This window comes from Natrix helvetica (genome assembly GCF_964273705.1).
Source record: "Natrix helvetica genome assembly, chromosome: 4".
NCBI lineage: Eukaryota > Metazoa > Chordata > Lepidosauria > Squamata > Natricidae > Natrix > Natrix helvetica.
In genome coordinates, this window is record NC_138550.1 from 5,004,515 (window position 1) to 5,017,601 (window position 13,087).

Consider the following 13,087-nt stretch of genomic DNA (forward strand, 5'->3'; position numbering starts at 1 on the left):
AGCCTCAAAAACGGGCTGAAAAACCCTAAAAAAGGGGACAAAAACCCTTTAAAAAGGGCCAAAAAACCCCAAACAAATCGGCAAAAAAAGGCCTCAAAAATGGGCCAAAAACAGCCTGAAAAATGGGCCAAAAAACCCCTTTTATTTAATGTACAGTGAATTTCTCTCCAGCAAAGTCTTTCCTCTCCCACAGTCTTTCAAGATAGTTCACAATTACCGACCTTTATCATCTTGGAAAATGTCTTTCAGACACCTCAATACTTGGCAAGAATGCAAGGACTGAACTCATTGTCTCCTGCAAACTCCACTCCCCTTTCGCTCCTCTTTTATTTCCTCTGGGAAGGGCCATTCATTGTCCACCTGTGGCCTTACTCCCAAGTCGACCCCTATTCTTTAGCTGTTCCCTTCGTCTGGCAGCTCTGCGCATGTGCACACTGGGAAGAGGCTCCAGCTGTTCTTCTGCCCCACTGATCTCCGACTCCGAAGGCAGCTGATAACTGTCAAACGGCTCTGACCCCCTCTCTGCCTCCGACACAGAGCCCTCATCAGAGCCTTCCCCAGACTCCAGGACTGGCCCACAATAGACTACCTATATTCCATCCCTCCTCTTAAAATGATCTCTCTTACCCCTGGGGCTTGTGAGGGTGGCTTCGGTTGCTTTCCCTCCATCTCCGCAGTGGGTGTCATCAAACGGAAGACACTGGTCTCCAGTCCCGGCGACCACTTCCGAGTTCTTCAAGATGTCTTTGATCACCGTCGTGGACTTGATCCTGAAGATGCGACGGCTGCTGGTGTCAGAGAGGTAGATGGATCCAGAGGTGGGGTCGGCGCTCAGGTAATATTTGTGAGCTGGGCTGTGACTGCAAAACCGAGGGCAGAAGGTTACCTCTTGCCTAACCCAAAAGCAAGAACTTAACTGTGAATCGCCGCACTGCTGCAAAGTCCCCAAAGCCAGCATAAGAATAAGCCAAGATACGACAGACGGGAGAATCGAAGGCCTGAAGGCCTGCACAAGCCGGAGTGAAAACTAAGCTGGTTAAAAAGAAATGAGATCTAAGGGGTGCTTGGTGAAGGGGCGCTATCCCCCACCGCGAGGAGGCAGAACCAGACCCTATAAACTGGTACCGCCCCAGGCACCTGATGGAATCTGATAGATTCCAGACGGAGCTTGGGCCAATTCCTGTAGCCTTGTCCCGCTCCCGCTCCGAGGACCTAGTGACCGCCTGGAATAGGGCGACGACTGGGGCCTTGGACCGGGTTGCGCCTTTGCGACCTCTCCTGCGGCATCGACCCACCCGGGCTCCTTGGTTTACTGAGGAGCTTAGGGTGATGAAGCGCCACAGGAGACGTCTAGAGAGCAGGTGGAGGTCCTCACGCTCCGAATCTGACCGAACACAGGTAAGAGCCTATTTGCGGACTTACCTTGTGGCAATAAGAGCGGCCAAACGTAGACATTGTGCTGCTCTTATTGCGTCCGCGGATAACCGCCCTGCCGCCCTGTTTAGGGTGACTCGCTCCCTTCTATCGCAGAGGGTGCGGGAGACACCCTTACAGGGTAGAGCAGAGGAGTTTGGGGAATATCTTCAGGACAAAATCGATCAGATCCGGAGCGGGTGGACCTCCGTCAGTGGACCAGACGAGCCGCCAACAGCGAGTCTTGAGAGACCACTCTGGGAGGAGTTTGACTCTGTTGCCCCCGAGGATTTGGACAGGTTGCGTGGACGGCTGCGACCCACCACTTGTTTAACGGACCCGTGCCCCTCCTGGCTGGTACTGGCAGCCTGGGAGGTGACACGAGGCTGGCTCCTGGGCCTGGTGAGCGCATCATTGGGTGAGGGTTACTTACCAACCGCCTTGAAAGAGGCGGTGGTGAGACCCTTGCTCAAGAGGCCTTCACTCGACCCAATGGAGCTAGCTAACTATCGTCCAGTCTCCAACCTTCCCTTCGTGGCGAAGGTTGTTGAGAATGTGGTGGCGCAGCAGCTCCCGCGACACCTAGACGAATCCGATTATCTAGACCCACGCCAGTCCGGCTTCCGACCCGGGCACAGCACCGAGACAGCCTTGGTCGCGTTGGTCGATGATCTCTGGAGGGCCAGAGATAGGGGTCGCTCCTCTATCCTGGTCCTATTAGACCTCTCGGCGGCTTTTGATACCATCGACCATGGTATCCTATTGCGCCGGTTGGAGGGGATGGGAGTCGGAGGCACCGTTTTGCGGTGGTTCGGCTCCTACCTCTCTGACCGGAAGCAATGTGTGTTGACAGGGGGACAGAGGTCGTCCCTGAGGCCACTCACTTGTGGGGTGCCACAGGGGTCGGTCCTCTCGCCTCTCCTGTTCAACGCATATGTGAAGCCGCTGGGTGAGATCATCCGTGGTTTTGGGGTTGAATACCACCTCTACGCTGATGATACTCAGCTGTATATTTCAACCCCAAACCACCCCAACGAGGCTGTCGAAGTGATGTCCCGGTGTTTGGAGGCCGTCGGGGTCTGGATGGGGGACAACAGACTCAAACTCAACCCCTCCAAGACCGAGTGGCTGTGGTTGCCGGCACCTCGGTTCAGCCAGCTGACTCCATCGCTGGCCATAGGGGGCGAACAGTTGTCCCCTGTGGAGCGGGCGCGCAATTTGGGTGTCCTCCTTGATGCCCGGCTGTCAATGGAGGACCATGTGACAGCCGTGGCAAGGGGGGCATTCCACCAGGTTCGCCTGGTGCGCCAATTGCGCCCCCTACTGGACCGGAGTGCCCTGCGCACGGTCACTCATGCGCTGGTGACGTCTCGCCTGGACTACTGCAATGCCCTCTACATGGGGCTTCCCTTGGGACGCATCCGGAGACTGCAGCTAGTTCAGAACGCAGCCGCGCGGGTTATTATGGGAAGTACTCGTTACTCCCACGTAACACCTCTCCTGCGCGAGCTGCACTGGCTACCTGTAGCCTTTCGGGTGCGTTTCAAGGTATTGATTACCATCTTTAAAGCGCTCCATGGCAGAGGACCTAGTTATCTGCAGGATCGCATCCTACCACACACGTCCCTGCGACCTATTCGCTCACACAGGGAGGGGCTCCTCCTGGTGCCGTCTGCTAGGCAATGCCAGCGGGCGACACCTAGGAGTAGATCCTTCTCTGTGATGGGCCCAACCCTCTGGAATGACCTCCCCCCAGACATTCGAACCACCACCGACCTCCGCTCCTTCCGGCAAAAGTTAAAGACTCACCTATTTCAATCAGCTGGCCTGGCACTGTCTTAGTTTTACCTCCCGGGATTTATTTATTTTAATTGGGTTTTAAGGGTTTTATAGGCTTTTAACGTATTATATTTATTATTCGATTACAGTCTCATAACCTCCTTCACCAGTATTAATTTAATTGTTTATGTATGTATTTTATAATGTATTTTAGTGACTGTACACCGCCCCGAGTCCTCTCCGGGAGAGGGGGCGGTCTATAAGTGTGAATAATAAATAAAATAAAATAAATAAATAAAAAATAAGCTGAGTTGCTTTCTTGCAGGCGTTTCATTACCCAACTAGGGAACATCATCAGTGCTAGAAGGGAGTGGGGTTTATGGAGTGGAGGAGGAGGAGGACAACTGTGGGGTCCTTGTTGCTCTCCGAGCTTGGTGGTTTTCTCTCAGGCGTTTCATGACCCGGATAAGTAACATCATCAGTGCTATAAGAGAGTGGGGTTTGAGGAGGAGGAGGAGGAGGAAGAGAGGTAGGAGGAGGAGGAGGAAGAGGAAGAAGAGGAGGACAACAACTGTGGGGTCCTTGGTTCTCTCTGAGTTTGGTGGTTTTCTCTCAGGCGTTTCATGACCCAACCAGATAACATCATCAAGGCTAGAAACGATCAACTCCCTCCTGGCACTGATGACGTTACCTAGTTTGGGTAATGAAACGTCTGCAAGAAAACAAGCAAGTTTGGAGAGCACCAAGGACCCCACAGTCATTGTCTTCCTCCTCCTCCTCCTCCTCCTCTTCCTCCATTCCAAACTCTAGCACTGATGATGTTACTTAGTTTGGTAGTGAAATGTCTGCAAGAAAATAAACAAGTTTAAAGAGGATCAAGGAACTCACAGTTGCCGTCTTCCTCCTCGTCCTTCTCTCCCTCTTAGCACTAATATTACCTACTCTGGGTAATGAAAAATCTGCAAGAAAACCACCAAGTTCAGAGAGCACCAAGGACCCCTCATTTCAATGGAAGGAAGGAAGGAAGGAAGGAAGGAAGGAAGGAAGGAAGGAAGGAAGGAAGGAAGGAAGGAAGGAAGGAAGGAAGGAAGGAAGGAAGGAATCCTCGTGGTGTATAATCAAGTGAGAGCAAGTGCTCTCAGAAGAGCAAGTGAAAAGCAGAAAAGGTTTTTAATCCTTCATTCTTTTCCTCTTGGACACACGCATGCAGACGTGTGTGCGTGCGTGCGTGCGTGCGTGTGTGTGTGTGTAAGACCAATGCCAGCTCTCTCCCTTTTCACACTTGCAGGAAAGGGAATCTTTATTCTATACAGCTGGTTCTGTTAGGATACACAAGTATTCTTCTTCTTATTTATTCAATTTGTTTGCCGCCTAGTTCGGCGCAAAGCGTCTAAATTGAGGTAGTCCTCAAATTACGATCGGCCACTTAGTGACCTGTCTGAAGTTCTGAGGAATCTTAAGACCCAGTTCCAAAGGTTGACCTCTCCCTGCACCATCATGTGACTGCATTTCTGCACTCAACACAACAAGAGTCTTGTGCTGGATTACAAAATCTCTTTTCTAAACCAATCAGCACAGAGGGTTAACATGTGGATATATGCATAATTCTGTATTTATTTATTTTGTCATGTTTATTTAGGATAACAGAATTGGGACCTTGGAGGTCTTCTAGTCCAACCCCCTGCTTAGGCAGGAAAACCTAGACCACTTTAGACAAATGGTTATCCAACATCTTCTTAAAGACTTCCAGTGTTGGGGCATTCACAACTTCCGGAGGCAACTTCTGTTCCACTGATTAATTGTTCTCACTGTCAGGAAATTTCTCCTCAGTTCTAAGTTGCTTCTCTCCTTGATTAGTTTCCACCCATTGCTTCTTTTTCTACCCTCAGGTGCCTTGGAGAATAGCTTGACTCCCTCTTCTTTGTGGCAACCCCTGAGATATTGGAAGACTGCTATCATGTCTCCCTTAGTCCTTCTTTTCATCAAACTAGACATGCCCAATTCTAGCAACCATTCTTCATATGTTTCAGCCTCCAGTCCCTTAATCCTCTTTGTTGCTCTTCTCTGCACTCTTTCTAGAGTCTCCACATCTTTTCTACATCGTGGCGACCAAAATTGGATGCCGTATTCCAAGTGTGGTCTTACCAAAGCATTATAAAGTGGTATTAACACTTCACGTGATCTTGATTCCATCCCTCTGTTTATGTATTATATATTAGAGGTGGAGATCCTCAGAAAACTGTATGCAACGAAATTTCATTTTTAATCTATGCCAATTAGTGTACATTCAAAATGACAATAAAGTTATTCTAAGTCTAAGAACACAGATCAATGCGAGTCAACCCATCCTGATCTTTGAGGCCTAGTAACTTAGCTAGCCTTATTTGCAAACTTGGCAGGGTAAACCATTCTTTCCACTATGGTTTTAATGCAGTGGTGGCTGGACTGAAACACGGCGGAAAGTTGAGGGGAAAAAAATGACAGCAGGTTGGAAATGGGACTTTTAATGTTTATATTTTTAATAGATTAGATTATATAAAACGGGCAGTGAGTCGCACAAAGTAATTTTTTCCTCTAAGGACAGACAATTTTCTGCACTGGAAAACCAGCTCCTGTTTTCCTTCAACAGAATTGGTTCTGTAAAAGAGTAACCGAATAACGGAATTGGAAGGGACCTTGGAGGTCTTCTAGTCCAGCCCCCTACTCAGGCAGGAAACCCTATAGCTGTAATGGTGAATCTATGGCATGCGTGCCACTGGTGGCCCACAGCGCCCTCTATGCTGGCATGACAGCCATCGTCCCAGCCCAGCTTCACCGCACATGTGCATGCGCCTTTCGGCGGCTAGCTAATCTTCGGGTTTCTGCCGTGCATGCAGGAGGAGTGTGCGTCTCGCGCAGCACTCCCACGCCCCGTTTTGGCTGCCACGTTGGTGCAGGAGGCCTTCTAGGCCCAAAACGGGGCACGAGGGGCGCACGTGGCCCCCACATTCCCCGTTTTGGGCCTGGAAAGTGTTGTGGGCCAACAGCGGCCGGCTGAGCTGTTGGTGGACTCTGACAGCAATGACCATTATGGGACTGCCCTGTAGGCTGAGGAAGACTCTGGGGGGTGTTCGGAGTCAGAGCAGGGACTAGAGAAGCCTGTTGGCCACCAGGGGGCGCCTGAGTCAGGGAGCAGTGAGGAAGAACAGACGGAGGCTGTCCCTGACGTATGTATGTGTAGGGCTGCGAGGAGGAGGGAGCAGCTTTGGAAAAAGGCTCACAGAAGGAAATAGGAACAGGTGGCTACTGATTGGCCCCTCCTGGACAGCTTATAGGTGAGGCGACGGGAGGGGAATTTTGCAGGAAACAACAGTTTACTAATCCAGGCGTAGTGAAAGATTGGGAGAATTTCGTGAGTTCAAGCCTTGTTTTCATAGAGATAATTTTCTGGGCTCTTAGCCAAGGGGTTGCTTATCTCCCTCCTTAGTTGTGGCAGGCAGCCAAGTCTGCATCAGTGTATATTAGAGGCTTGGGACAGAACTGAAATCCTCCTGCAGCAAGATGGAAGCCAAAAATGCGTGAGGGAGGGTGCATGCGCGGGCAGGGAGGGGGAGCACAGGGGGGTCATGTGTGCATGCATGGGGGTGGGGCGCGTGAGGGGGTTGCGCGCGCATTGCATTAAGTGTGCGGGCACGCACACAGGTGCTTTTGGCATGCGATGACAAAAAGTTTAGCCATCCCTGCCCTATAGCCTTTCAGACAAGTGGCTGTCCATTCTCTTCTTAGAAAGTTACAGTGTTGAAGCACTCACAACTTCTGAAGGTAAGTTGTCCCACTGATTAATTGTTGTAAATTAATGTAATTGTTGTAAATTAAACTAATTTCTCCTTGCTTCTAGGTCACTTCTCTCCTTGGTTAGTTTCCACCCATTGCTTCTTCTCCTGCCCTCAGGTGCTTTGGAGAATAGCTTGACTCCCTCTTCTTTGGGGCAGCCCCTCAAATATTGGAAGACTGCTGTCATGTCCTTGTCATTAAATTAGACATACCCAATTCATCTTCTTTTAACGACCCCGTAATCCCTTGTGGGGTGGAGTCTGGGCAACTGAATGGAGCATAGTGTTTAATGGCCGGATGCCCTTCCCTGTCGCCAGTGCGGAGTTTTGTTCAGCAGATATATTATTCTCATTGTGCCCAGAGAGAGAAATATCTGCCTCTACCTAGGATTGAACTCACAGCCTCCTGATTGTGAGGCGAGAGCTCCACCTCTAGGCCACCACACCACTTTGACTTACGACCACGAATCATCATCATCATCTTTGAACGGCCCCATAATCCCTTGCAGGTTGGAGTCCGGGCAACTGAATGGAGCTAGCAGTGTGTTTTGCTGGCCAGATGCCCTTCCTGTTGCTGATGAGGAGTTCTGTTCAGCAGATGTATTATTCTCATTGTGCCCAGAGAGAGAAATATCTGCCTCTACCTAGGATTGAACTCACGGCCTCCTGATTGTGAGGCGAGAGCTCCACCTCTAGGCCAGCGTACCACTCACTAGACATACCCGATTCCAGCAACATACTCAATCCTTCATAAAAACACCTTGACGTCTTGCAACAAAGGAGTAAATATTGATATCCAAAAAGGATCCTGAATTGAACATTTAGTAGGTTTATAGCAGGGCGCAGGGTTGATAGCGCAAGAGAACAAAACACGGGAGAGGGGAGGCGTGGCATCGTGAACTAAGCCCTTCCCCTTTCACAAAAAAGGGGAAGGGCTTAGTTTGTGACGCCTCTTGCAGATTTTGAACTCAGGGCTTCCTGTTTTTTTAAATTTCCTTCGCGTTTCACCCGTTTGCTGCTCGTTGTGCTTACATTATCAGGGTAGGATCTAAAAAATAAAATGCATTTGACCCCGTATTCCTTTACCAGTTGGCAGCCCATCAACCTTAAATCACCTTATAAAGGGCGACGACGAGAAAAGGACCAAAAAAAAAAAAGAAAGAAAGAAAGAAAGAAAAGAAGAGCATGCAACGTGACGAAGAAAAGGAACCCACAACTGACCATCGGGTGTCTTACCTATGCCTGAAATCTTTATTTCTGACAGAAGAGCAGGAACGCAGAAGGCAGAAGAGAAGGAAGGAAGGCGGAAGAGAGAGAAAGAGAAAAGGTTAGAAAGTAAACTCCGAGCCCGGCGTCAGCTTAGGCTGGAAAGTCGACAGTAACAACTACACACTCTCTACAAGGCAGCAATAAATAAAGAGTTAGCAAATTGATCCTTTTAGAAGAGCAGGAAACTTGTCGGAGACCTGTTGCGTCTGCTGATACCTTCCATGAGGGAAAAAAAAAAAACCATCAGTCCGATGCTGGCTGGCTGAAATATAACATCCTTTGTTTCCCTGAAAATAAGACTGGCTCTTTTATTAATTTTGGGGAGGAAGGGAGGAGGGAGAGAGAGAGAGGGAGGAAGAGAGTGGGAGGGGAGAGAGGGGGAGGGAGGAGGAGAGGGAGGGAGGGAGGAAGAGGGAAGGAGAGAGAGGGAAAGAGAGGGAGGGAGAAGAAGGGAGGGAGAGGAAGGGAGGAAAAGAGAGGGAGGGTCAAGGAGGGAGAGGGAGGAGAGAGAGAGGGAAGGATGGAGGGAGGGAGAGAGGAGAGAGGGAGGGAAGAAGAGGGAGAGGGAGGGGGAGAGGGAGGGGGAGAGGGGAAGGAAGGGAGAGAGAGAGAGAGGAAGGAAAGGGGGAAGAAGAAAGAGGGGGGAGAGTGGAAGGGAGGGAGAGAGGGGAAGAAGAGAGAGGGGCAGAGGGAGGGTGAGGGGGAGAGAGAGTGAAGGAGAGAGTGGAAGGGAGGGAGAGAGAGAGAGAGAGAGGGAGGGAGAGGGAGGGAGGAAGGAAGGGAGGGAGAGGGGAAGAGAGAGGGGGAGAGGGAGAGAGAGAGGGAGGGAGAGTGGAAGGGAGGGGGAGAGAGAGAGGGAGGGAGAGAGAGAGGGAGAGGAAGGGAGGGAGGGAGAGGGAGGGGGAAGAAGAGAGGGGGAGGGGGAGTAAGAGAGGGAGGGAGAGAGTGGAAGGGGAGAGACAGAAGGAGGGAGAGGGAGAGAGGGGGGAAGGAGAGGGGGAGAGGGAGAGAGACAGGGAGGGGGAGAGTAGAAGGGAGGGAGAGGGAGGGAAAGCTATTCTGAATGTTTATTGTATTTTTTGTTAAAGTTTCTCCACTGCTCAGGGTGGGTCTTCATGTTTCCTGGAGGGGCCATTTAACTGCCGGACCCCCGGGGGGCCCCAAACGCTTGTTTTTAAGTTGTGTTGCTCCCAAGGTCTCACGTTGCCTCAGGAGAAAAAGAGAGGGAGGCAGAAAGACGGCCAAAGCGATGTTTAGGCTGAGCTCGGTGGCCCCCGGACGAGCATCACAAAGCCTTGTTGCAACCTTTGTGGGGAAAAAAACCCTTTGAAAACGGCTCTTTCGTTGTTTGAATGCCAGGCGTCTTTTCTCCCCCTCGGCTGAAGTAAAACCACCCCACTTCAAGGCTTCCCTTCCCTCTCAGGGAGCCCGTGTGGTGGAGGGCCTGGAGGAAAACCGCTTTTTAGCTCTCAAATTCACATTTTCCCTGGATAGTGCCCAGCCAAAGCCAACCAGACCTCTTGGCTACGTTTCTTGAACTTGGACGCCGAGCAGGGGAAAAAAACACACACACACCAAAAATATGGTTGAGCCCTCGACTCAAGACCCCAATTTTGCCCTGTTGCTAAGCGAGGCAGTTGTGGAAGGAGGTTTGCCCCGTTTGACGACCTTCCTCGCCACAGTGGTTAAGTGAATGACGGCCGTTGGTCAATTAGTTGCACGGTTGTTAAGCGAATCCCACTGTTGTCTGAAGGGTCGCAAAAGGGGGTCACGTGAGCCCAAGACACTGCAACCGTCATAAATGAGTCTGTTTCCAAGCCTGTGTCCCCGTTCTGAATGGCTCATGGCCCAGTAGTGGGGCACGGCGCGGGGGGTTGGGGACCCCTCTTCTAGTCTAAGCTCTTGCTCAGGCAGGAAACTCTACACCAGGGGTGTCCAAACTTGGGAACTTTAAGACTTGTGGACTTCAACTCCCAGAATTCCCTTCTCTACACCATTTCAGACAAGTGATTGCCCAATCTCTTCTTAAAGACTTCCAGTGTTGGAGCATTCACAACTTCTGGAGGCAACTTCTGTTCCACTGATTAATTGTTCTAACTGTCAGGAAATTTCTCCTCAGTTCTAGGTTGCTTCTCTCCTTGATTAGTTTCCACCCATTGCTTCTTGTCCTACCCTCAGGTGCTCTGGAGGATAGCTTGACTCCCTCTTCTTTGTGGCAACCCCTGAGATATCGGAAGACTGCATTCATGTCACCCCTCAAAGAACTCAGTTAACAGTGTATTATTGTAATTTACTCAAATAAAGTCTATGAGATTTCAATTCAATTGAGAACAGAGCTGGAAGGGAGCTTGGAGGTCTTCTAGTCCAACCCCCTGCTTAGGCAGGAGACCCTGGCCTATACAATTCCAGACAAATGGCTATCCAACATCTTCTTAAAGACTTCCAGTGTTGGGGCATTCACAACTTCTGGAGGCAACTTCTGTTCCACTGATTAATTGTTCTCACTGTCAGGAAATTTCTCCTCAGTTCTAAGTTGCTTCTCTCCTTGATTAGTTTCCACCCATTGCTTCTTGTTCTACCCTCAGGTGCCTTGGAAAATAGCTTAACTCCTTCTTCTTTGTGGCAGCCCCTGAGATATTGGAACAATGCTATCATATCTATCACCCCTGGTCCTTCTTCCCATCAAACCAAACCCAAAACACTTGCTTTCCCCATCTGAGAACATCACCTCGAGGGACGCGGAAGGAACTAACGTCACAAGACGCTGGTCATACCTTAACTCCAAGATGTTGGTGACATTCCCCGAAGGGAAGATCCTTCGGACGTAATTGAAGTCTCCGACATACAGGCTGCCGTCTGAGCCGCAGGTCAAGGCAACGGGCGCCAGGAGCTTGTTGCCGTCAGCCAGGCCGTTGCAACTCGGACAGGAGATGCTCCTTCGGCGTCCATTGCCCATGATGCTCCCTATGACCGGAGGCTGCTGAGAGATGAACTGGTTTTCCCCGTTTCCTTTGTGCAGGATACCTGAGGGGGCAAACACAAGGGTGATGGGAAGGACTTTGCAATCCGGAGACAGCTCCAAATGGCCCTTGATACCACAGTCAAAAATCCTGGCCCTTGGCAATCGGCGTGTGGAGGAAGTCCTTGACTTCACAGCAGTTTGTTTAGTGACCGTTCGAAGTTACAACGGCACTGCACAAAGTGACTTGCGAACATTTTTCAGACTTAATGACTATTGCAGCATCCCTACATTCATCGGATCCCGATTTTTCCTACTATTTGTATTTCCTTTGTGCGTTGTCACATCTATTGATATAAAAATGGTTGTGTGTGTGTATACTCTGGAATGCCTCAAGCAATTTCAACCAAACATGGTACACAAATTACTCTGGGGACAAATACTGTGGGGGTAAGACATCCCTAAAGCCCCTCGGTGTGTGTGTTCTGTTAAGATGCAGCCTGTTGTGCCTTAAAATGGCTTCTACTGTACTGCCATAAAGTGGCTTGCCATGGTAACGGCTTCACAGTACTCCACAAAGGGACTCCCTCTGGAAAGGGGGAAAATTCAACATTAGAAATTTGTTTGGTCCAGACATTTCCCCTCCCAAAAAAATAAATACTCGGGCAACACCAGCTTATCGGCTAATAAACTAATAAAAAAAAGTAATTAACTGCAGCTTTGATCCTAAAAGCCATCCAAAGGAGACGGGTGGTTAAGAGATACGAAGTTTGTATAATAAAGAGATGAACAATCAAGCAAATGTACCACTTTGGATGTTCAGCGCATGATGTTTATCCAGCGACCATCCTCCAAGTTTCGAAGCATCTATTTCATAACCTTGAAGCACTGCCGTCCGTTTCTCCCACAGGATCAAATCCGGGCATGATTCATATTCGTATCCCACGGAGACTGGGAGTTGCGAGAGATAGAATGAGAAAGAGCTATGAAAAGAGTCAACTCCGATCCCAAGAAAACAAAACAAAATAAAGAAATAACAAACGAAAGAAAATAAATCAGATTCAGCTAGATCAAACACTTTTATATCCCCCATTCCAAGGAAAGTACAGGACCATCATATCTGGGCATCCAAAATTCAGGCAACCACTAGATGGTAGCAGAGAATCAAACTTTTCTGCCACTCTTTGCTGCCACCTTGTGGTTCTCTGAATTAAGTGGCTTAAATATAGTAACTAATAAAATTTCAAGTGGGAAGCAGAAATCTTTCTAGGCAAGGGGTTCCACAGGGTAAGGACAGGACCAGAAACCCCTTCCCCAAGTGTGGTTTTGCCATCAGATAGAGATTGGTCAGGACTTTGCAGAAAGCTACCTTGGTTAACTTGAGTTGATGGACAGGCAGGAGACAGAAAGAATAACAGAGCTGGAAAGGACCTTGGAGGTCTTCTAGTCCAACCCCCTGCTCAGGCAGGAAACCCTACACTACTTCAGACAAACAGATATCCAACATCTTCTTTAAAAACCTTAGTGTTGGAGCATTCACAACTTCTGGAGGCTTCTGATTAATTGTTCTAACTGTCAGGAAATTTCTCCTTGGTTCTAGGTTGCTTCTCTTCTTGATTAATTTCCACCCATTGCTTCTTGTCCTGCCCTCAGGTGCTTTGTAGAAAGCTTGACTCCCTCTTCTTTGGGGCAGCCCCTGAGATATTAGAACACTGCTATCATGTCTCCCCTAGTCCTTCTTTTCATTGAGCTAGACATACCCAGATCCTGCAACCGTTCTTCATATATTTTAGTCTCCAGGCCCCTAATCCTCTCTGTTGCTCTTCTCTGCGCTCTTTCTAGAGTCTCCACATCT

General features: G+C 49.5%; 1 protein-coding gene across 1 annotated transcript in view; it reads right to left on the minus strand.

The window, feature by feature from the left end:
- Positions 1-13,087, minus strand: part of TENM4 (teneurin transmembrane protein 4) — a 490,922-nt gene that overhangs the window by 29,092 nt on the left and 448,743 nt on the right. The window contains exons 20-23 of the mRNA XM_081952366.1: positions 12,040-12,183; positions 11,048-11,297; positions 8,241-8,261; positions 628-860 (exon numbers count right to left, since the gene is read on the minus strand). Of these exons, the coding sequence (XP_081808492.1) occupies positions 628-860; positions 8,241-8,261; positions 11,048-11,297; positions 12,040-12,183 (648 nt within the window). The remainder of the gene's footprint in view (positions 1-627; positions 861-8,240; positions 8,262-11,047; positions 11,298-12,039; positions 12,184-13,087) is intronic.